The sequence below is a fragment of the Hydra viridissima genome, unplaced genomic scaffold (assembly GCF_058129835.1).
Source record: "Hydra viridissima isolate aposymbiotic clone 2 unplaced genomic scaffold, HvirCarnegie_v1 scaffold_8, whole genome shotgun sequence".
In the NCBI taxonomy this organism is placed as follows: domain Eukaryota; kingdom Metazoa; phylum Cnidaria; class Hydrozoa; order Anthoathecata; family Hydridae; genus Hydra; species Hydra viridissima.
This window is the reverse complement of record NW_028324307.1, coordinates 11,326,865-11,350,037: the sequence shown is the minus strand read 5'-3', so window position 1 is coordinate 11,350,037 and position 23,173 is coordinate 11,326,865. Positions and strand designations below refer to the sequence as shown.

Sequence of the window (23,173 nt, the reverse complement as noted above, 5' to 3'; positions counted from 1 at the left end):
CTAGACTTCCAAAATAATTAATCTAAAAAGCAATCATTGAATCAATATTTGTGTAAAGTAGCAAATAAGGTAATTTAAATTGTTATAATAAAATTATACCTGAATTGCAAAATACGTCTATAGTAAAATTTCAAATTGCTATTTGTAGGCTTAAATATACTTTCATAACATAATTTTCAGTATATAGTGTGTCAAGTTATGTGGTACTGGTTACTAAAACTGTATGAATTTCATTGACAAAGTATGGTGATAGAGAGTCAATGGACGATAATATAAATTTACAAATATACCACAATACTACACTTTATAGCACTTTTGGTCTGCTGTCAACTAGAATAATGCATAAATAATGTAAATTTAACACAAGTAGTCTTAATTAAAACAAATTAACAGTAATTACCAGTTTTTTGCGATAACTAGAGTCCTTTAACTTTATCTCAAGCTGTCGCAATTCCTGTTCATTTTTGATTTTCTGGGGTAACACATCGTCAGAAATATCATCCCTGCTTACATTGTATATAAAATATCCCAGCTTATATTGTAAAATAAAATATTATATTGTTATTGTATATATAAACAGTGGATTTTTCACAGTTTTATATATAAACACAATGTTGATGCTGTAAAAATGCACCATTACCATATTCATTTTGAAATTCCATTTATATCATATAACAAAATAAAAAACATTTAACCAACAACTTATTTTAAGTCTTTACCTGCTGCCCCAAAAGTCCTAATTTTGTATAAAGGCCATTTTGGATCAGGAAGTTCACTCTTTTTCACTCTGCTCACTGGATCCTTTCTAGGCCAATAACCAAATAGTTGCTAATAAACAAACAGAAAACCATTTCAACATGCATTTAATAACATTTTGAAACACAGTGAATTATCTCAAACCTATTATCTAGAACCTCGAAGGGACCAAGAAAAAAGTTCGAGTTATTCTATAACATGACCTTTTTCCAATAAGTAAAAACAATTTGAGTTACCAAAAGTTTCGATCTCAAAGCTGGGTTAGAGATATTGAGACTTTTAAATATTACAAAACAGATAACTACACTGCCTTATTAACTAATTGTAGTAATAATATACCTCATTCTTGTAAACTATCCAACTTTTCGGAATTACCTCTACTGATTGCTCATCAATAAACTCAACAACAACGAAGGGACCGCTACTCATTTTGTAAACAAGAAAAATAAATTATTGTTTCTTAATAATAACTAAATTTGTAAGTTGATAGTTAACTAAATAATTAAAAAACAAACATTAAAACATAAGCGAATTGATTCAGTCACATGAGAACAACTTTTTTTTTTAAACATATCTTTTACATATTCAGTTTTTAATGTCGTGTAGCAAAGTCATAAGTATAATTTTTTTCTTATTTTCTTTTTGTATCATAAAAACCTTGCTTTTTATGGCTGCTGATAAAACAACTTCAATAAAAGAATAGTCAAAATTTGCAACATGAACTCCAATAAGTCTGGAGTCACAAGGCATATCAAACAACGACTTTGTTCTTTGAAATATTCTACAAAGATATTGTTGTAAGTCAAAATTTATATTTTCCCTTTCTTTGCAAAGAACTTCACAGTATCTTCCACCATGCAACATATAGGAATTGTTGGGGCGACTCATTCAAATTTTTTTAGTGTGCAATTTATTCTGTGGGATGATAACATCCATTTCACTAAGACGCTTAACAACCTGGCTAAGTGGAGCTCTACCTGATCTTACCCTTTTTTTTAAAACCTGAAGATAGTTTTCAAAACAAAAACCACTGCACATATCTACATTACCATATCGTTTAGCAACTGCAACTAGGTGTACTAGACTGTGCACATTATATACAAGAAACTGAGGTCCATAAAGATCTTTAGCTTGATCAACAAAATATAAAAGTAATTGATGTGCATAAGTTTCATATTGTCTAACCAGCCTAGTACTGACTAATATAGATAAAGCTACACTTAAAATTAAAAAATGTTGAAATAGGTCTTTTCGCAAGATGTTTTTCAGAACAACTTTACGAGTATACAATAAAAATTGCCTGTACTCGGTTGCTTTCCAAAAATCAATTTCATCAAGAGAACGCAGCTTCCTTACAAAGTCTTTAGGAACACAATTTTTTAATTTAAGCAATTTTGCACTAATGTCATTCTTATGAGCTGCAGAAATTTTTACTCCTTTTTTGTCAGTATCTCTAATCCAGGTTACCAACAATTTTCGCATTACACCAAGACAAGACTGATGCATATAGTCAATTGGAAAATCCTCAACCATATCTATAGATAAAACACAAAATGGTGATACCAAACCAGTAAGGTGATGATTTGCATCTGATTTTTGACGGAAAGAGCAAATATCTCTCAGTTGCACTCCAACAATTTCTGGATAAGTCATTCGTCTTTCATAGTAAATACCTCTTTGGTTACACAGAATAAAGTTTTACACACTTTATGAAACTTTTAGCAGGTGTATCACAAACAATTAACTTTAATATTATACTTATTATTTTTGCATTATACTCCAATCCATTTTCAAGCAAACATCTTAGTTCTTCCACTGCTTCATGTAAAAACTGGAGATTGTCAGGTTTTGTTTTGCCGTAAGTCAACGCTATGGGAAAAACTATGGGAACAGAATTAACATTAAGAATAGCACACAAAACTGACCACATGCATGCTTTTGTGCTCGTAAAAAGCAGAATGCCCATCTATGTTCAGAGCGATTTCCAAGTCAAATAAATTGTTTAACTTGTCCTCTTCTTCAAGATGACATAGTATTTTTAACAAATTTTTTTTAATTCCTAGATAAACATATTCCATACCAGATTTGCAATCAACCTCCACAGTTCTGCATGTTTGCAACAGAGTTCTTACTGTAGCTGGCAATTCAGGGTGCCCATTAATTTTTAGACATTTCAACAAATCATCACCAGCATTGTGTTTTACATCAGGGAACAGTTGCATCCATTCCTTTATACTGTCACTGAGTGGCATACTGTTTTTATCAGTTGAATCAGAATCAGAATCAGAATCAGATTGAACGGAAAACTCTTTTTCTGAGTTGTACTCACTTGAAAGCAACTGTTTCTCCACATCTACACAAATATTACTAGAACATGCAGTAGCCAGACCATAATTGCTACAACATGAAAATTTTTTTCAAAACATATCTCAGTGTCGCTGTTGCTTTGACTGTTGTTTTGCTGTTGCGATTGTTGCTGAAGAGATCTCTTAGCTGCCATCCACTTTCATCTGTATATCTGACGATGCATATTGTTTTGCCTTATTGCAACTATTTACGAGTATGATCATATAATAAATATGAATACAGCATAACTAGTGGTTTAATTTAAAGAAGAATTGAAGTAGTAAAAGATAATCACAAAAATATATATATATATATATATATATATATATATATATATATATATATATATATATATATATATATATATATATATATATATATATATATATATCTATATATATATATATTTGTGTGTGTGTGTGTGTGTGTGTGTGTGTGTGTGTGTGTGTGTTATATATATATATATATATATATATATATATATATATATATATATATATATATATATATATATATATTTATATAGTAGGATGATTTTCATGTAATTTTAGGTGACACCTCATGAGAGGTGTCACCTAAAATTACATGAAACAACATGTGAACGAAATATACATATTGACTATTATATTTTAATTAAAAGCAAGTTTGTTTTCTGAGAGAAAAGTGAACTTTGACAAGGTTAAACTCCAAATAACTTGAAAAATACAGTAACCTTACCAAAAGTCTGCAAAAATATAAAATCACAATTTAGTAAGAGTAGGAGGGTGCAGTAAAAAATTTAATCTTTTGACAATCTATTATGCTAAGTTAAAAAAATTAGGGTTTGTTTGATTTTTGCTACACAATAATAAAGTTTCATATTTACATATATAATAATAAAGTTTCATATTTACATATATAGAAATAAGAAATCTTATTTTATTTTAATTTTTTCTGTAAACCAAGTTTTCCAGGTTTTCCCTGGGATTTTTGCTACCTTTAGGTTTGCTATGTATTCCAGGTTGAATAAAAACCCTGTATAAAGCACCACCTTTAAGTTGCATTTGTAACAATCCATTAATAACAAGCATATTTAACAATAAAGAATCATAAGATTATAGCTAAACTTTTTGGCATTAACTAATAATTCTTACCAATTACTGCTTGAAAACTCCCAGTTGATAAAAACCTTAGTGCTATCAGTACTTTTGCTTCTGAAAAAATTGGGTTGCTTCTCAATATGATTGGTGACAAATTATTGTGTAAAGTGTTGACAATATCTCTTATATTATTTTTTGGTAAACGAAGTTTTTGAAGACATTCCTCATCAGAGTAATTGCTTAAAGCAACACCAAATTTAATTTTGACCATGTGCAGTTAGAATAATTGGAATATACATTTTGACTAAACTTTTATAAAGCTATTAAAACAACAATATGAATTATGTTCATAATACTTAACAAGACATGTACCTTTTTAAAAAAAATTTCTATAGAAAATATATTTAATAATAAAAATATTATATCTTTATAAGATGTTATATTGTTGTACAGGGACTGATGCAGTTATATTTTTGTACAGGGACTTGTATAATACTAATCCCCCGATAATATGACATTTTATAAAGATGTTATGCTATATATATATATATATATATATATATATATATATATATATATATATATATATATATATATATATATATATATATATATATATATATATAATAATAGCATAACATCTTTATAAAATGTTATGTTACATTATAAAGATGTTAAATTTAGTCATATTAATAATATGAAAGTATATCATCTAATATAAGTTGCTATATCATTATATATAAGATATATTAAGCTTAATATATGTAATAATATAACATAATAATAAGATGTTATACCATTAAAATGCAATTGTTTTTAATTAATATCTATGATTATTATTAAACCTCTTTATTTTATATATAATATAAGCTTAATTTATGTATGTTAAGATCCCTAATAATATATCAATCTGACAATAGAACTACATATGCATCATAATAATGTAATGCCATTCTCATTATTTAGTAATTTTAAAGTTACGCCAAAGTTAAGGCAGCTCATAGCAAACTTAACTTTACTTGCGAAAATTGAGCAGAGCAAGTTTCTAAAAAGTTTGGTGAGTCCATTTCAGTTTGGTGAATACCGACAGTTTAGGGCTGAACTTACGCAAAACTAACTTTCGTAAGTTTTTGCCAAAAACTTACGAAGCTTTTTTTGAAACACAACTGCGCAAGTTTGGTGAATACGACTTTTACAGTTTTAACTTATGCCAAACTGACGTCAGACTGAAGCTAAAAAAAAGTTTGGTGAATATGCATTAAGAACTTTTACGGAACGTTCTTAAAACGTGCCCGAACGTTTCTAAGGTTCGTCGAACGAGCTCGAACGTATTGTGTTAGCTGGGAATATTAATTAATTAAAAAACCAATTATTAAGCATTTTGTAAATTATAATAATTTTTAACTTGGAAAATAATATTGTATTTAAGTCTCGTTCTACTTCTCGCGAGAATTTTCTATTTCTCGTTTCTCACGAGAAGTCCTATTTCTCACGAGAAACGAGAACGAGACGAGATCTCGCTCATGGTTAGCCGTAATGAAATATTATCTAAATGCATGTAAAATTTCATATAAATATTTATATATGCGTATTGGACTATTTTTCCTACATATTTTGTATAAATATCACGTGAATATTATTAATATTATACAAATACTTTAAAGGTTATCGCATCAGAATAAAATTTGCAATTATTAAGTTTGACATGTGGTAAGTAATAGTACATTTAACTAAATGAGTTGTTTCGTCTTTTTCATTGTCTGTAATTTTAATGTTTCCATCTTAACGCTTTGTAATCTCTAAAATGTTTGACGAGTAAAAGCGTCTATTTAAGATTAAGAGATACTTTCAGACGTCTTTTTAACTTAAGCGCAACGAATTTATGACGAAAATAGCATAATCAACGTCATTTGAGATATTCCTACAACCTTTTTTTCTTTTCATAGCAGTTATGTAATATCATTAATGAACGAAGGATCTGCATCTGATATATTGACAGTTCATATCATTTTATGGTTATGATTTTTTGTCATAAATTTAAATTGTTGCGTAAGGAATACGAAGTTAATTTTATTTGCTTGGAGATTTCAAAAAACTGTTACAAGCTAAACAAGGTTTTTTAAACATGAAAGACAGTATGAAGGTTGTCGTTTTGTTTGTGTGGATTTTGTCTGCCACAGGTAATTTTTTAACATTGCTTGCAGAGTTAGAAATTTAAATGTTTTTAACATTTCAAAATAACAATTGTCATAAAATGAAAGACATAAGCAAAACTTTCAAAATCACACAAGAAAATGATTTGGCGAAAAATGACTTTTGTTTTAGCAATTTTGTTGACATCTAAATCTACTTTAAAGACCCAATGTCCACTTGCTTTCAGCGAACGACAGAGCGTTTGAAACACCCACACCTTCCTTTATGTTTTAAAGAATGCAGAAACGATGAAGATTGTGGCGATGATCTGCTATGCTGCAAACCGTTAGGAAAGTATCAGTGTAATAAATGCTTGAAAGGAAGAATAGTTGGAAGACCATCAACAACAAAAGTAACTGTTCCCACAAAAGTGACAACAACTTTAAAAAAAACTGGAAACTGTCCTCTATTTCCTGTTGCAAACCCGGTTGGTGGGGTTGGAGAAACTGACATTGGAAGCGGGCCTTGCCCAAACCATCCGTGTCCATCAGACGAATGCCAAACCAATGAAAACTGTCCGGGATTAAAGTTATGCTGTTACTCTGGTGGTATACCAGGACTACCATTTAAATGCATTGATCCGTGGTAAGTCTGATTGGTAATTAAAAACTAATCGCGTCTCATGACTAATGTCCATTTAACTTCTTGTAAATTACATTGTGGTGCTTAGTAATTGTAAATAAATTTTTTGAGTAAAAGAACTATTTGACGCATTCTTTTGTTTGGAACTATGTTTAGCATAAATACTTAACATATTTGTGTGTGTTACTGAGTTGTCTATATGTATATATATAAAGACATACACTAACACGCGCATGTCACCTTGTTCTTACACCCAAATCTCTATCTCTCTGATGTGAAGAAATTGATCATAGCCAGGAGGAGCCATTATAATGAGTACAAATTGAACGTTGTAAACACAAGGAAAAACTTGATTGAGGTCACTAGTTAAGATGGCAACTTGCTTATAAAGTTGTTCCTCATCTTTTAAACCTACCTTCAAACTATAACCATTTAATCTCCAAGAGTTAGTTTCACTGTTAAATACTTTTATCTGAGTTATGGGGTACACATAGAACAAATCAACTTTTAACCAATTAGTTAACTCAAGTTGAGTGTGAGTCGTAGAGCCATAGTTCCCATCGATTGCAAACTTTGCTTCTGCGGATTGGTATTGAGAAGATTGAAGTGCTTTTCCGTATAAAGCTACATTTCCTCCCCCTTAAATAGAACATACAGAAAAACGTTAATTAATTTCTTTATAAAACGTAGTCATTTAAAACACAAATGAAAAAATACAAATAATTTTTAAAAGTGAGTTTTGTAATTTTATATTGAAAACAATCTTAAAAAAGATTCAAATGACAGCAGGTTTCTCGTTGAAAACGAACAAGATATAAGAATAGTTATAACGAAAAAAACATCGTCGGTCATAAAAATCATCAGTCATCAGGCTTTCATGATGATGATTTCATGATGATGATTTCATGATGACTGATTGAGTAAAGTGTAGCTTCATCATCAGTCATTTGTTGTTCTTTCTTTATTCGTCGTTATACGTTATCACTAATATTCATACATACCCATGCAAGCAAATGTGTGCAAATTATTTGAAGTACAAACATCTCTGCACCAATCATCACTCGTGCAAGGATCAACTTCTTCGCAGAAAGGGCCTGTCTAAAAAATAATACTTTAATTGGAAACTTGTCAGATAAAAGATCTTTCTCGCAATTTTTGAACTTAAGCAAATATGTTTTAGAACTTAAAAGCAGTTACTTTTTTGTTATACGAACTGTTTGTGCGCAACAAAGTCCATGAGTTGTTTGGTTCTGCTTCATCCTCTTTAGAAAGAAGTTCACACTTTCGTTCAATGCTATTATGGTTTGCAATTACGCAAGAGGGGTTTCGAATACACGCAGTTCCACAATCATCTCTTGTCACTAAATCTAACGTTTGGATTATCGTTCCTCTTACGTATTGCTTATCATAGTAACGAAAGTTGGCAAACCAAATGCACGGTAAACGAGTTATAAAACAAAGAGCTGCCGCTTGAAATGTTATGAAAGTAACCAATCTAAAAAAAACGTAGAAAACGTAACTAACAATTATGACTTATAGTAATTTACTGGTTTGTTACTGACTAATTAGTGACATCGGTTTGTCGTTATTTTTAATACGAATACTGTTTTCTTTCATCGAATGTTTTTTGGGACTTTTTTTTGCTACCTTTTAAGGTCAGTGAGGTCATACGAGGACATAAACAGCTGGGAGATAAAAGATGAAAACAGATATCACCATTTAAAACGTAGCTGAGTAACTTTACACAACTACATTTGTTTTTTAGGTGGGACAGTTCTTTTTGAAAGGTAACATTTAAAAGAAATTAAGGCGACCAGTTAACGAGTCTCGGTTTTTATAGCAGAAACTACAGGTTGAAGCTTTAATTTATGATAAATTAAAAAGGGTTTTTGTATAAGCTGAGTGCTTACTTTTAAAAGCTCTCCGTTTATCCTTCTTGAAAAATCAGTGATTTAATCAGAACGCAAATGTATTTGTACGATGCAAGAAGAAGAGAATTAAATGACATTTAAGTATTTGAAGTTCCGTGAAAAACGAGAGTATTTACATTTATCTGTAAAAATACACTTACTTAATAGATAGCATATTTGTCAATAAGTTCGTCAAAATACTTCCAAAATGCTTCTATAATGCAAAAGTTTTTTCTTTTGCATTGGTAATATCTTACTAGCTTTATTATTGCTTCTGAAGTGAATATCCAATAATTTATGCTTACAGAGATATTGAAAGCTTTTTTTCCGATTTTATTTATTTATTGTTTTCACTTTAAGTTAATTTTTTAAAAGCTTTTTTTGTTGTTGTTATTAGCCCTCGGGTTAAATTCTTTAAAAACAAACGTGACTCATCTTTTCGAATGATAATCATTTAACCGCCTCATTTTCAGTTTAATTAAAAAGCATACTTTTTTTATTAATTGATTATTCGACGAGATAAGAGAAAAAAATCGTTTCTGCATTCATCATTTTCCTTAACAAATCTGTAGTAAGCGAGTTCACGTTGTAACAACCGTGTTTTATTGCATTAATAAATTCTTTTTTCATTAATCGGTTTCAAAGGTGATTTTTTTTTCATTTTACTTTAGACTCTTATTTTTTCGAGCAATGGTTGTTTTAAAACTGTATATTTTAATGGCTTCGCGGAAAGGTTTACGCGTATTGCTTCTATTGACATTGACGGATGTAAGACTTAGAGCATGTTCCTATGCCCTCACGGTGCATAGGAACATGCTCTAAGCAATGATATATTAAAAATAACTAGATGTCTAACTTTCGCGTATTTTTTGAAGCAAAAATTGGCCATTATGGGGGGCAAATTTAACAAATCAAAAGCTTCGTATTTGTTTTGTTTTGATAAATAGCGTAAAGATTTTGCCCCCCATAATGGCCGATTTTTGCTTCACTTTTTCTTATACCGATTTACGGCAGTTAGACATCTAGTTATTCTTAATATATCATTGGCTCTAAGTCTTTGCAACACATCGCCAGAAATTTTATTTTTTGATTATCGTTAGAAAACATTTCCTCATTTAAAAAATGTTAACAACAACTTTTTTTAATGGGGGCCTGGAGAGAAATCACATATTTTAGGGGAGTCTCAGGAATTTTGTTGTTCAAGATAGGTAACTAACAAGCATGAGCATACTCAAATTTCTAGCATGTTGTTACTGGTGTCGAATGAGGATGACTTGCAAAAAATTAGGATGATGGGAGCTAAACCAACCCCGCCCCGACCCCTAACTGGACCCTTCCTAGAACTTTTTTTTTTTTTTTTTTTTTTTTTTTTTTTTTTTATTTTAGTTTACATTATTTACATGTCGTGATTTACATGTAATATAAATATATAAACTTGGAATCTGGAAGAAGATCATATTGATCTTGTTGCCAGAACCAAATAAAAAATTACAATATAATTACAATATAACTTTTAGACCATCCCAGCTAACACAAAACGTTCGAGTACGTTCAAAGAACGTTAAAAACGTTCTTAGAACGTTCTTACAACGTGCCCGACTGTTTCTAACGTTCTACGAACGTTTCTTGAACGTTTTGTGTTAGCTGGGATATAATACAGTTTATAACAAAATATTATTCAAAAGATTTGAAAAATAGTTAGAATAACATCTCAAAAATATTTCAATATATTATCCGTTGAAAAAATAATTTTCTTTAACTTATTTTTAAAAACAGAAAAAGAGATAGATGAATTTAAATTAGGCTGGACAATTTTATTCCAGAGATAAGGTGCTCGATAATCTATACAAAACTGTTTAAGCTTTGTTTGACAAAAGGGTTCTTTTAAATAGTTTTTATTTCGCAAACTATATTTATTCTTTACATTTCATTTAAACCAAGTAGAAATTTGTATAAGTTCTTTATTCATACTTAAAATAAGTTTGCTAATATCTTTGTTAGATAAAAATAAATTAGTATCATCTGCAAACATAATGCTCATTAGGTTCGAGGCCTTATTTAGATCGTTGATGTATACTAAAAAGAGAAGTGGACCAAGGATAGAACCCTGTAGAACACCACATTTTATTTCAATTAATGTTCTATTTTGAAGATCAATAGGAAGCAATTCTTCTCCGTGGTAGACGAATTGCTTTCTATTAGACAATTAGCTTTTATACCTTTTAATCAATTTACCAGTTATTCCGTAGAATTCAAGTTTTTTAAGTAAGATATCATGATTGACTGTATCAAAAGCTTTTGATAAATCGACAAAAACGCCAAGTGTATATTGTGATCTAGCAAAAGAATTTGTGACTTCGCGTGTAAACTGAATAATGGCTTGTTCAGTTGAACTATTTTTTTTAAAGCCAAATTGATTTTTATATAGTAAATTATTTGAAATCAGGCAGTTGTATGTTTTTTCGAAGATGACTTTTTCTAAAAATTTCGAAAACGTAGGAAGGATAGAAATAGGACGATAATTATTGATGTTTGATTTTTCTCCACCTTTATGAATAGGAATAACTTTGGCAATTTTTAATAGATCTGGGAAAACCCCTTGTTGTAAAGATATTTTAAAAACTTTAAATAGAATACCGCTCAAACTTTCATAGCAATCTATAATTATGTTCCCGTTTATTCCATCCGCACCGAGTGCTTTGTTTCTTTTTAGGGATTTGAAGGCTCTTTCAAACTCTTCAGTTGTTAAATTTAGGGATAAGTCATGGGGAGAAAGTAAATTATTTGGAGTTGTCAAAAAATCATTAAAGGAAATATTTGTAGGAGGAATCCTATCAGCCAACCTGCTTCCATTATCCGTAAAGTATTTATTAAATTCTTTTGCTATTTCATTTGGATCATAAGCACAAACATTGTTTATTTTAATCATTTTCGGAAAGAAATTTAAACAAGTTTTCTGTTTCCCCGTTACTTCTTTCAATATTTTCCATATTTGTTTTGAGTCATTTTTATATTTGGTAATTAGATTAGAGTAATAATTTTTTTTCATGTTTTTACGAATTTTTTCAAATAGAGTTTTGTAGTTTTTATATATGCGTAAGTTAGCATGAGATTTTGTTTTTAAATATTTTATATACAATTTTTGTTTAATTTTTGAAGATTTTTTAAGACCCTTGGTAATCCAAGAACTATTTAAGGTTTTTGGTTTTAAGATTATTTCGGAGACGGGAAAATTTGCATCATACACCGAGAAAAATGTATTAAAAAACTTATTATAGATTATATTTATGTCTTCATTAAAATTTATATCCTTCCAGTTTAACAATGATAATTGATATTTAAACGTTTCTAAATTTTTTTTGCTGAAAATACGTTTTCTTATAGTTTGACTTTTATTAGAGTTAGGAGTTGAAATGGCATTGATTGTTAGAAAAATGGGAAAATGGTCTGATATATCTGATTTTATAATGCCTTTTTGCATGTCATTGTCATATACATCTGTTGTTAAAATATTGTCTATTAGGGTGGCTGAGTTTTTTGTTATTCGAGTAGGCTGGTTGATAAGCGGTATTGCTCCTGATACAAATATTTCATCATAAAATCTTTTAATTTTTCTGTTTTCGCAATAGCGTAAGCAATCCATATTAAAATCGTCAAGTTTTTTTTCTTTTCTTTGTTACCTTTATGAAAAATATTGTGCTTTAAGTAAAAGCTTAAGTTTTCTGACGTACCACCAGGTGGCCTATAACAACAACTTACAAGAATGCTTTTGCTTTTTAACTTTTCGCTTTTATTGTTTAAAATTTCAATTGTAACGACTTTTTTATCGTCATCGGAAACGCACAAATCATTCCTAATGTTATGTGCAATGTTTAGTTTTACGTAAATCAGAATTCCTCCACCGCGTTTTTTCAATTTTCTTTCTAATAAAATTGCTTCAAAACCAGGAAGATGGAAATTAGAGTTATTACTAAGCTCATTTTGTGAACACCAAGTTTCCGTTAAACAAATAATATCAAAATAGTTTTTAGTTTCTTCTATAAAATGCCGAAGATTTTCAAAACTTTTGTTTATACTTCTTATATTTATGTGGACAATTCTGATTTTTTTGTTTTCATCGCCATTTTTAGAAAGAAATTCTTTTAACTCACTAGCATAATGATAAAAACAATCTATTTTTAAGTCATCCACTGTGTTTGTTTCTAAAGTTGAAAATAAGTGATTCATAGTCATTCATTTTATATTTTTGTTGTTACCATTTTTTGTGTACTAAATAAGTAAGATTTAAAAGAATTTCTTATACTTCTGAGGCGCGCGTTACAAGTTTGGTATATATAACTTTAGCAAACTTACCCTCAGCTCGAAGTTCTTTTGCTTTCGTAAATAGAAGTCGTCTTTTTTTGATTGTGTAATTGCTATAGTCTTCGTTTAGATATATTTTTTCGTTCCATAGTTTTCTTTTTTTATATTCATTTAAAACGATTTCTCTGTCTTTATAGTTAAGAAACTTCACCACGATAGTTCTTCTTCTTTTTCCAGATTCGTTCTTCTTTCCAGTTCTGTGTGCTCTTTCAATTGCAATGTTGTTTTTAATTCCAAGTTTCTCCTTTATAAACTCTTTGATCTTCAACTCGCTATCTTTCCACGTTTCTTCTTCTCTTTCGTCAAAGCCATCAAAACGAAGATTGTTGCGCCTACTCCTATCTTCTAATTCTGCTAATTTATCTTGAATAAATTTGGTGCACATTAGATTCTCGTTGTCTTTGTTATAACTATTGAGTTTTACTTTTAAGTCATTTGATTCCTTAACAACTTGTTCGTAATATTCATTCTGAAAATTCATTGCTTTAGTAACTTCAGCGATTTCTCTCTTCAGTGAAGCATTTTCGTTTTTTAATTTTTCAATTTCGTTGTAGAGTTTTTTTTCTAATTTATCAAATCTATCTTCAAAGATTTTTAGTAGAGTACTTTCATGACATTCCAAAAGTTCTTTTACAGTTGTTGAAGATTTTGCCAGTTTCGAATTATTTCAAAATATAAAAAACTTAATTTAGCAGCAACTACCTTTAATTGTAAAATTTTTTTTTGTTCTATCATAAACTATATCAAAATTCATCAACAGATTTCAAATTTCATTAAAAATCTCTTTTCGTTTAAGATTTATAACCGTGCAAAACTTAAAATTACCTCTGAATTAACCCATGAAATAACTTTAAATGGTCTTAATTTTTAAAGGAATAAGTTTTTTTTGATGTAATTTGAAATCTGTCGATGAATTTTGATTTAGTTTAATATAAAACAAGCAAAAAATTGAAAAGGGGTTTTAGGAACCGTACACTAGGATAGGGCTATTAGGGGTCGAGTGGGGTTTGCTACAACTATTCATTACGCTAAAAAAAAGGTTTCTGGTCTTTATGGTTAGATTTTACATTTCAAAATCATACTAAACGATTGTTCACAGGAGGTTTAATATTTTACTTTTTACAAACTACATTTCTGTAAATAGGAAACTACTTTAAAAGTGCTTGTGTTGTAAGCAACAATCGCGTTTTTTAGCGCCTCTATATAGTTTGTGCTGTGCTCTTTAACTTTTCTCATTCGCCAAAACTGATTGAAATCCTGATGAATAGATTCAAGAGCTTTTTCGGTCCAGTAACCTAAGGCTATAGAATATAAGAAGTTCAATAGATTCATTAACAGCATTTGTGTACTTTTTTGCTTTTTTTAAATTTTCTTTGGTTGTACAATCTACACAAAGATTCTAGAGTACAATGATCATTTTTTGAAAGTCAGGAGATGATGCAATGCAATACGGACAAGGGTGCTATGATCTTGCAGTCTGTTTTCCAACCATTTGAAGCAAAACCTTTCGATCTTCAGATACTGTGTAATCTAAGGATGAAATGTTTAACTTATCCAAGTTAACCACAAATTATGGTATTTTTCGTTCAATGAAGGCAAAATGGCCAATATAATAGTTTTGTGGACGCTTGAATCTTAAAAATCTTTGCACGCATATCCATCACACTTGCTCAGTATCTCTAGATTTTTATGACTTTTTAACTTTTAGGGTTCTTAACAATAATAGTTTACATATTTCTTCGCTTTCATTTAATTTTAGTGGCAATGGGAGTTTATCACCATTGAATAATTTTCCAATCATTTCGTTGTTCTCAATCAGTTTAACATTGAAAACAGATTCCACTTTTTTTCGTCCTGACTCATTTCTCAGAAATTGTGCAACTTTAATCATGTTTCGATTAATTATCATTATCATAATGAAGTCATACAAAATCATAATGAAGTAATTACAAAAATCGGTTTTAAACTCATAACAAATTTATTTCTAAAAGTACTTTTATGCAACAAAACCTTACCTGGAATGTATTTTTAATTGAAGTTTGTTAAATTTATTTAAAGAAAAGAAAGGTTTCTTTACCTTAGTCTTTCCGAAAGAAACAGTGAGTTGCTTCGAACGTTTTCAAAGCTAAGGTCTGAGTCATTTGTGCTGGAATCTTTAATAGAACTGGACAGAACATTTCCTTACGTTGTTGGAGATGTTGATTATAAAATAGCAGTAAAATACTTTTGTCTTTCTAATTTCATACAGGGATGTGGAATTCCTTGTCCCACTTGGGCATTGCAATCTTGAAAAATTAGTCTTTCTGCAGGTTTATTTGGAACATATTCAGCGCCTTGATAAACAGGTTTTCCCGACACACATTCAACCATAGAAGTCAATATTTTTTCCATTTTTGACTTACGCCCATTTTCACAAATAAAACTTTCACATTTTCTCCCTTTAACAGCTCTTGTGTTCAGGTCTAAATTTTATAGCATTTGTATAGCAACTATAGTAACTAAAATTTAACTAAAGTAAATTAACCATCAATATAGTTATAACCTTCATAACACGGCCGTATAGTGAAGTAATGATCGGTCCCTGCAAATCTTTTTCTACATTTCAAGCAAAGCATGGTAGGAAGGTCAGGGTTATCTGCTGAATAATCTTTCCAGAAAAAAGTTTTGTTAAGGTTTGAGTTGTCATTTTTCTTTTTATTTAGATTTAAATAAGTTGTTTCACCATTGTTTATTGGTCTTAAATCCTTGACTTTCCTGAAGCAGCAAATGCGAAACTTTTTAACGAAATCACAATGTTCTTTTGCATGTTTAGGCATTTTAATTGAATGCTAATAAAAACTTCTGATATGGATTGATAACATTGGCAAGATATATCGGTCGTATCAATCAAATGTCAATATAATGGCCAAAGACATGCTTTCAGTTCGTATGTCAGCGCGGGTAAGGAGTTATTATACAACTGTTAACAATTAGCTTTTTCTAATTATTAACAGTTAAAGGTTGCTTTTTTGTTTTTATTTCAATAAAAATGTAAAAAGAAAGTAATAAAAATTACATATCCGTCGGTAAATTTTAATGTTAAACAAACATTTTTGAATACTTTAAAAAAAAAATTGATAAATCTATCACAAGCATTTCTGAAAATCTAAATACAGGGGCATGGGCATGATTTTGCGGTGTTCGAAACGATCCTTCTAAATTCGTTTGCTTAGGCAAACCAATAGCAAGAGTTGTTCAGTTTTTCAGGTGCTTTTTTTTTTTTATTTTAATTACTTCACTTCTCACTCCTTACTCATACAGGTTTATTTACTTTTCCTTTGTATTCATAATTGGTCTCTTTACTGTTTGTTATTACAAAAAATATTTGTGTGCTATTTTAGGATCAAGGACATATGAAGACTCCACGGGAAGAAACGGCAGGGCCACATTTTTTCATTTTGAGATAAATCATTATTAAACTTTTAAACCTTTATAAGTTTCGGAGTTTTAGGAAAATTTAGAAAAACTTTAAATATGCATCAAATCATTTATTTGATTTGAATTCAAATACAAAATATGCTATTATGGTTAGTAAAGCTAGAAAGTGTAAAAAGTCGAAACTTTCAAAATGTGACCCTGCCGTTTCTTCCCGTGGAGTCTTCATATATTGATGCAATGTTTTCAGCTGTTTGGCAACTTTTTACTGATCAACTTTAAAGATTAAATTTTTTAATATTAGCTTGACGTTTCCTTGAGTTACAATTTTGGTCAAATTAGATTAAAAATGTGCTCTAAACAGAGTAGTTAAATTTTTCTTTAACACTTTCAACATTTTTCACTGAATTATGTGATGAGCCTTTTTTTTTTTTTTTTTTAATGTTTGACATAATACCAGAACTTTCAATATATTTTTAAAATACAATAATATTTTTTAAATATTTTCAAAATATATTTGTATATATAAACATGATAAAACAAGTTTATCTTTTAACACAAAAAATATAAGCCAAAATTTTTTAAATTTTTATTACCCATTTATATATAAACTTTTTTTTTCATGAATTGGTTTTGACAAGGCTATGTGTGTGTGTTTCCCTCATCATAGTTACGCCTTTGCCACAGCAATCTTAAATTCTAGTTTGGTAATGTAGTGACAGTTATTAAGAATATAACTACATCTAATAAGATTATACAGTCCTTTTATTGACAATAAATGCATATTAAAAGCCTTAATTAAAATTAGAAATGTTGTTGTTAAATAAATTGATGATGATGATGATGATGATGATGATGATGATGATGATGATGATGATGATGATGATGATGATGATGATGATTGTGCTATTATTAATGATTGTGCTATTATTAATGATTGATAAGGCAGTGCACTTAAGACCAATATCTAAATCATATTCTTTGATTAATTAAACTTTTTTTTACATATACATGCAACAGTCAACATAATTAAAAGAGAATTTGTTTTAATACTGGAAATCAAATCTTTAGGTAAAATAAGCTCTTTACATTTTGGACATGTTTCCACACTCTTTTACCAATACCAGCGTAACCAATAAGCTTTTTATTTTGTTTTAGTGATTTAGTAACATTTAAACTATTACTGAGTTTTTCTACTTGCTGACAACAATAGCATTCATCACAATGAGTTCTCCAGTTCATATTTAAAGGAAGTGTTGTTGATTTCATTCTTTTGATCACATTCTTTATTGCATCATAACGTTTTGACAAATTTTAGATGGGTGTACATTCTCTAAATCTGACAACATGACATGGAATACCTATTTCAATTTTATTTTTTTGCTTTATTCCAATAGGATACTTCTTTTTCCCAACCAAATATCCACAGACCCTGTAAATAAGATTCAAATTTTTCTAATAGATTTTCATCTAAAAATAATAAAACTTTTTGGATAGTTCTTGTGAATAGCCATCAAACTTAACCACATGCATTACGTAGTGTTTAAACTCATAAAGTAAATTAAGCTAATAAATCAATAAAAAACTGCATATAAAGTTAAAGATTTTCTTTAAAATTATTAGAAACATTTAGTAAAACTTTTTACATAAGGACAATTTTTATTTCACAAACGATATAAATAAAATGTTATCAATTTAGAACAATAGTTAGATGTAAATTTTGAACAAGAAAAAAAATCAAGACACTACTAACAGCCTTTTTTTTTCATGAATTGATTTTGCTATGTGTGTGTGTTTCCCTCATCATAGTTTTGCCACAGCAATCTTGGTTTCTAATGATTTATCAAGGCAGATGCACTTATTAATGCCTAAATCATATTCTTTGATTGAATTAAACTTTCTTTTACATATACATGCAACAGTCAACATAATTAAAAGAGAATTTGTTTTAATACTGGATATCAAATCTTCAGGTAAAATAAGCTGTTTATATTTTGGACATTGAGTTGGTTAACATTTTTCACATTATATTTTGGACATTGAGTTGGTTTCATTGAGTTGGTTAACCTTTATATTTTCCATAAGACAGAAATAACAAAATAATTGTTCACATTTTTTTAGAGTTGCTGGTTGTTTTGGTATTTTACCACAAAAATTACACTGGTAAAGCTGTAAATGAGGATTAATTTCATTTTTTAGTTCTTCAATATCTATTTCCAAGTCATGTGCTGTCACAATGCTTTTTTTAATGGTAGCAATCATGGAAGATGACCACACTTTTTTACCAATACCAGGGAGACCAATAAGCTTTTTATTTTGTTTTAGTAACTTAGTCACATTTAAACTTTTACTGAGTTTTTCTACTTGCTGACAACAATAGCATTCATCACAATGAGTTTTCCAGTTCACATTTAAAAGAGGTGGTGTTGATTTCATTCTTTTGATCACATTCTTTATTGCATCATAACGTTTTGAAAAATTTTAGGTGAGTGTACATTCTCTAAATCTGACATGAAATACATATTTCAATGTTATTTTTCTGGTTTATTCCAATAGGATACTTTTTTTTCCCAACCAAATATCCACAGACCCAGTAAATGAAATTCAAATTTTTGTAATGGATTTTTATCTTAAAATAATAAAACTTTTTGGATAGTTCTTGTAAATAACCATCAAACTTAACTACATGCATTATGTAGTGTTTTATAATCATAAAGTAAATAATGAGACCAATATTGAAGCCTGTTCGGCTTCTCGAAAATAAACTACCGGTGTCACGTTAAATAAGTAGCCCGTTAAAAAAGTAGACAGATAGCTCTGCGCATGCGATAAGCATGATATGATGTTAAGTTTCCGTTAGGTAGGTGAAATCTATCGTTAAATAAGTAGCCTTGTTCCGTTAGGTAAATATTCAAAGTTACTTAAATTTCTAATTTACAAATCAGAAATTTAATTTGAAAAATGCCTGTTCATAACTATTCTGTTGAAGATGTTAAACAATATCTCTCTGATGTAAGGATGAAATATTACAAATTAGAGCTTAAATCTTTTTTAAAGTATGCAGAAAAATTCAAACTATGTGGTATGTAAACATTACATTATACTTTGTTGAATAAATAGTTATTATCATTGAATTAAATCTAAATTTTTACATACTTTAGATGGTAAATTGTATTATGTATAAAGCCTTATTTATCAGAAAAACAAGCATTGTCCACCCAATTGATTTTAAAAGAGCATGATTATTGTCTTGAAATGGCTAAACAAATAATTGAAAAAGATGATTTAAAAATAGTTTTAAAAAAATCCAGCAAGAGAAAGCATCCAACTTCTCTAACTGACGCAAGTGTATATAAATCCAAAAGATTAGTTTGTCCTGCAATTTCTGTAGATAATAATTTTTATTCAACATCAGCGCAGTCAGTCAAGCTGTGCGTAGATGTTTTAAAACATCTATCTTGTTGGCTTGATGATACTTTAATTGATATTACACAAAGCTTTCTTTCAAACCAGTTTCCTGAAGTAGGTGGATTTCAAAGTTCTTGGATTTTTAATTAAAAAAACTATGGTGGTTAAACTATTTCTTTAAAGTTTATTCAGATACTTAATGTTAGAAATTCGCATTGGGTTCTAATAAGTAATTTAACATCTGAAAATGGTTCTAATTCTGTTCAGTATTAGGATTCACTGTTTACTAGATTTAATAAAAGCACTGTTCCATTACTGGTACACAGAGTTGCACGATCATTAGTAATAAATAAATGTATTTCTTCTTTGAATGTGGAGGTCATAAGATGTCAAAAGCAAGACAATGGAAATGATTGTGGGCTTTATGCTATTGCAAATGCTACTGCTTTATGCAATGTTTTGATTATCTAGTTTAATTATCTGGGATAAAATTAGTATGAGGTCTCATCTCCTGCAGTGTATTGAGAGAAAAAAAAAAGGAGATGTTTCCTTACATTTCTTTATCATATGGTAAAAAAGTAGGCTCATTATCATTTCAATGTGATAATTTCTGTCACTGCAATAATAATTTTTTTAAAAACCTTAATAAAAGTTAGATATTTGATTTATTAATTTTTGTTTTGTGAGCATAATGGTTTGAAATCTTTTTGTTAAATACATAAAAATATTTTCTTAACAAAAACTTATTTTAAACAAAACTAATTTTAATTGATTCGGTTTTAGATTAGAGTTATTAGTAGAGATACAACAAGTAGAGTTACAAGTAGTAGTTATAAGTTAGAGTTAGAACTAGAGTTATAAGTAGTAAAGATGGAACTAGACTAGAGTTTACTCAATTTTATATTAGAGTTTATTGTAGAGTTTTTTAAATTAGATTTATTATGATAATTTAATTATTTTAAAAAAAGTTGTTACTATATTTTAAATTCTAGTTGTATCATCACTCTAACTATTAAGTAAAAGTTATAATTAATAAATATAAATTATAAATATAAAAAAGTTAAAAATAGTTTTCTAATATTATTTTTCTTATATTTCACTTTAGATTGCCTGGTTACATTTCAGGTTACAAGTACTTTTTTAAATTTAAACATAATTGTCTTTTTTGTTTGTTTCATCTGTCAATTTATTATAATTATCTGGTAAATAATTCTGATTATAATTATAATGAAAACTTTCTTTTTTTTTTTTTTTTTTTTTTGAGTTTTAGGTACGACAACTTAAGCTCTTATGGCTAGGAGTAATTAAAGAAAAAGATTCCATCGCTTATGTTAAAAGTATATTTGATAGGTAAACCTCGATCCCTATTGTTTATTTGAGAAGGCAAACAACCGACAATCTAGGAGAGGTATATTTAAATGGACACAAGTTTAATAACAATACAAAGTTGAATGTAAATTTATTTTGGAAAATAAATTTTTAACTATTTAATGTTATCATGTCTTTTTTTTTACATTTCTCATTTTGTTTCCACGTAATTGTAATCTTCTACATGATTTAATCGCTTACACATTATCCCATGTAAGCGTGTTTGGACGGTTTAATTTGGATAATGCTGGTTTTTAATTGTAACGTTGTGGAAGGTTTGAGATCATATTTAGATCAAAACCTAGAACTTGTTAAATTTCAAACCCTTAACTCGTTTTTCAGGTCAGAAATAGATTCCTAGGTTTATTAAGTGTAATAGACTTTAAACTTTTTACATTTATATGAAAATTTTTATCAGCCGAAAATTTATAGATTAAGCTGCTTTTTTAAAAAATTTTTTAATTAAATTACATTAACAGATAACATTACTTATCCAGGAGGCACCGTGTGGGGTGCGCGCCAGATATCAAAATGCAAACTTATTGTAACATTTATATCACAATCTATAAACATAAGACACAATGGAATATAAGATCGTTAATCAAGGACAGTGCGGCGCTCCTAATTTAGGAATTTTCATTTATCTTATTGTTACGTTAAATATGTTTGCAAATATTAAGTTCTTATAAGATTATTTTTAAAGTCATATATATTTCAATAAGGACTTTATAAAACTTTAACTTAACTTAAAATTTAAAATTAAGTTTAAAATTACGTTTGGTGTTAAAAATATTGTCTTGATTGCTCATTTTGTCTACTTTTTTAACTGGATACTCATTTAATGCCTATAATGGCGTTAAATAAGTATCCGTAAACTAACGCATGCGCAGATACAACATTTTGTCTACTTTTTTAACGAGCTACTTATTTAACGTGACACCGGGTTTGTAATATCCCGCAATGCTAGCCATGCTTTCTTAAGTTTCGGCGCTATTTTACTTTCGCACCCACCCACCCCCTATTTTTATTGCAGATTATGATAGAGAATTTTATGCTGATTCAGAAAAATATAAAAACATGGACCTGAAATCAACGGAAAGGGCTCTAATTCGAAGTCAAAGTTGTAAAAAATCCCACTAAAAATCCTAATATTCGCCATTTTTTAAAAATCTTTTTCAAAACGCTTTCAGTTTTAACGAAAATTAATTACCGTTACATTGCGCAATAAGCAGATCTGGTTTCAATTAGTCTTTGCATTATTATTTTAAAGTATTATAACGAAAGTGTTATAACGAAATGAAATTAATGGAAGATTTCAAATAAAGGTTGAACATAGAATTTGAGAATGTAGACAAATTGATAAATAATCATTATTGTATTGCCCTATCCCTATCCCTATCCCTATCCCTAACCCTAACCCTAACCCTAACCCTTACAATATTGCGCTCTGAGTAGCGCATTGCGCTCCATGAAGACACTTCGGGAAAACATAGTTTAACGACTTTTTTAACGTAAAAACCATGCTATTAATGTATTGCTTTTGTGAGCTAAAAGATCGTTAATTTATTTTTCTCAAAATGGCGAATATTAGGATTTTTAGTGGGATTTTTTACAACTTTGACTTCGAATTAGACCCCTTTCCGTTAATTTTCAGGTCCATGTTTTTATATTTTTCTGAATCAGCATAAAATTCTCTATCATAATCTGCAATAAAAATAGGGGGGTGCGAAAGTAAAATAGCGCTTGTTAATCTAT

General features: G+C 29.1%; 4 protein-coding genes, 1 long non-coding RNA gene and 2 pseudogenes across 6 annotated transcripts; 2 read left to right on the top strand and 5 right to left on the bottom strand.

Moving 5' to 3' along the window:
* Positions 1 to 400: 400 nt before the first annotated feature.
* LOC149885081 (uncharacterized) lies at positions 401 to 4,545 on the bottom strand. Of its 2 annotated transcripts, none has more exons than XM_090095540.1 (3): positions 1,096 to 1,588; positions 720 to 828; positions 401 to 506 (listed from the first exon to the last, which is right to left on the bottom strand). In XM_090095540.1, the coding sequence occupies exons 1-3, from the start codon at positions 1,183 to 1,185 to the stop codon at positions 433 to 435; spliced, it is 273 nt and encodes a 90-aa protein (XP_089951666.1). In that variant the 5' UTR covers positions 1,186 to 1,588; the 3' UTR covers positions 401 to 432. The 2 variants fall into 2 exon arrangements, 1 of the variants encoding a protein (XP_089951666.1); XR_016454875.1 differs by lacking the exon at positions 401 to 506 and adding an exon at positions 4,236 to 4,545 and having other exon boundaries at positions 771 to 828; positions 1,096 to 1,177.
* On the bottom strand, positions 1,578 to 3,401 carry LOC149885082 (uncharacterized). The gene has a single exon (XM_090095530.1). It carries the CDS (start codon positions 2,407 to 2,409, stop codon positions 1,645 to 1,647), a length of 765 nt encoding a protein of 254 aa, XP_089951656.1. The 5' UTR covers positions 2,410 to 3,401; the 3' UTR covers positions 1,578 to 1,644.
* Positions 4,546 to 5,556: 1,011 nt separating the features above from the next.
* Positions 5,557 to 9,163, bottom strand: LOC149885080 (uncharacterized). Its single transcript, XM_090095529.1, has 4 exons — positions 9,028 to 9,163; positions 8,154 to 8,451; positions 7,958 to 8,054; positions 5,557 to 7,595 (listed from the first exon to the last, which is right to left on the bottom strand). Exons 1-4 carry the CDS (start codon positions 9,039 to 9,041, stop codon positions 7,204 to 7,206), a joined length of 801 nt encoding a protein of 266 aa, XP_089951655.1. The 5' UTR covers positions 9,042 to 9,163; the 3' UTR covers positions 5,557 to 7,203.
* Positions 9,164 to 11,072: 1,909 nt separating this feature from the next.
* On the bottom strand, positions 11,073 to 13,883 carry LOC149885079 (uncharacterized; annotated as a pseudogene).
* A 3,729-nt stretch (positions 13,884 to 17,612) lies between these two features.
* LOC149885078 (uncharacterized) lies at positions 17,613 to 20,582 on the bottom strand. The gene has a single exon (XM_090095539.1). The coding sequence runs from the start codon at positions 19,076 to 19,078 to the stop codon at positions 18,668 to 18,670; it is 411 nt and encodes a 136-aa protein (XP_089951665.1). The 5' UTR covers positions 19,079 to 20,582; the 3' UTR covers positions 17,613 to 18,667.
* LOC149885076 (uncharacterized) lies at positions 19,493 to 21,546 on the top strand. Its single transcript, XR_016454879.1, has 3 exons — positions 19,493 to 19,724; positions 21,156 to 21,175; positions 21,321 to 21,546. It is a non-coding gene; the product is annotated as an uncharacterized LOC149885076 (long non-coding RNA).
* On the top strand, positions 19,811 to 21,146 carry LOC149885077 (uncharacterized; annotated as a pseudogene).
* Positions 21,547 to 23,173: the final 1,627 nt, after the last annotated feature.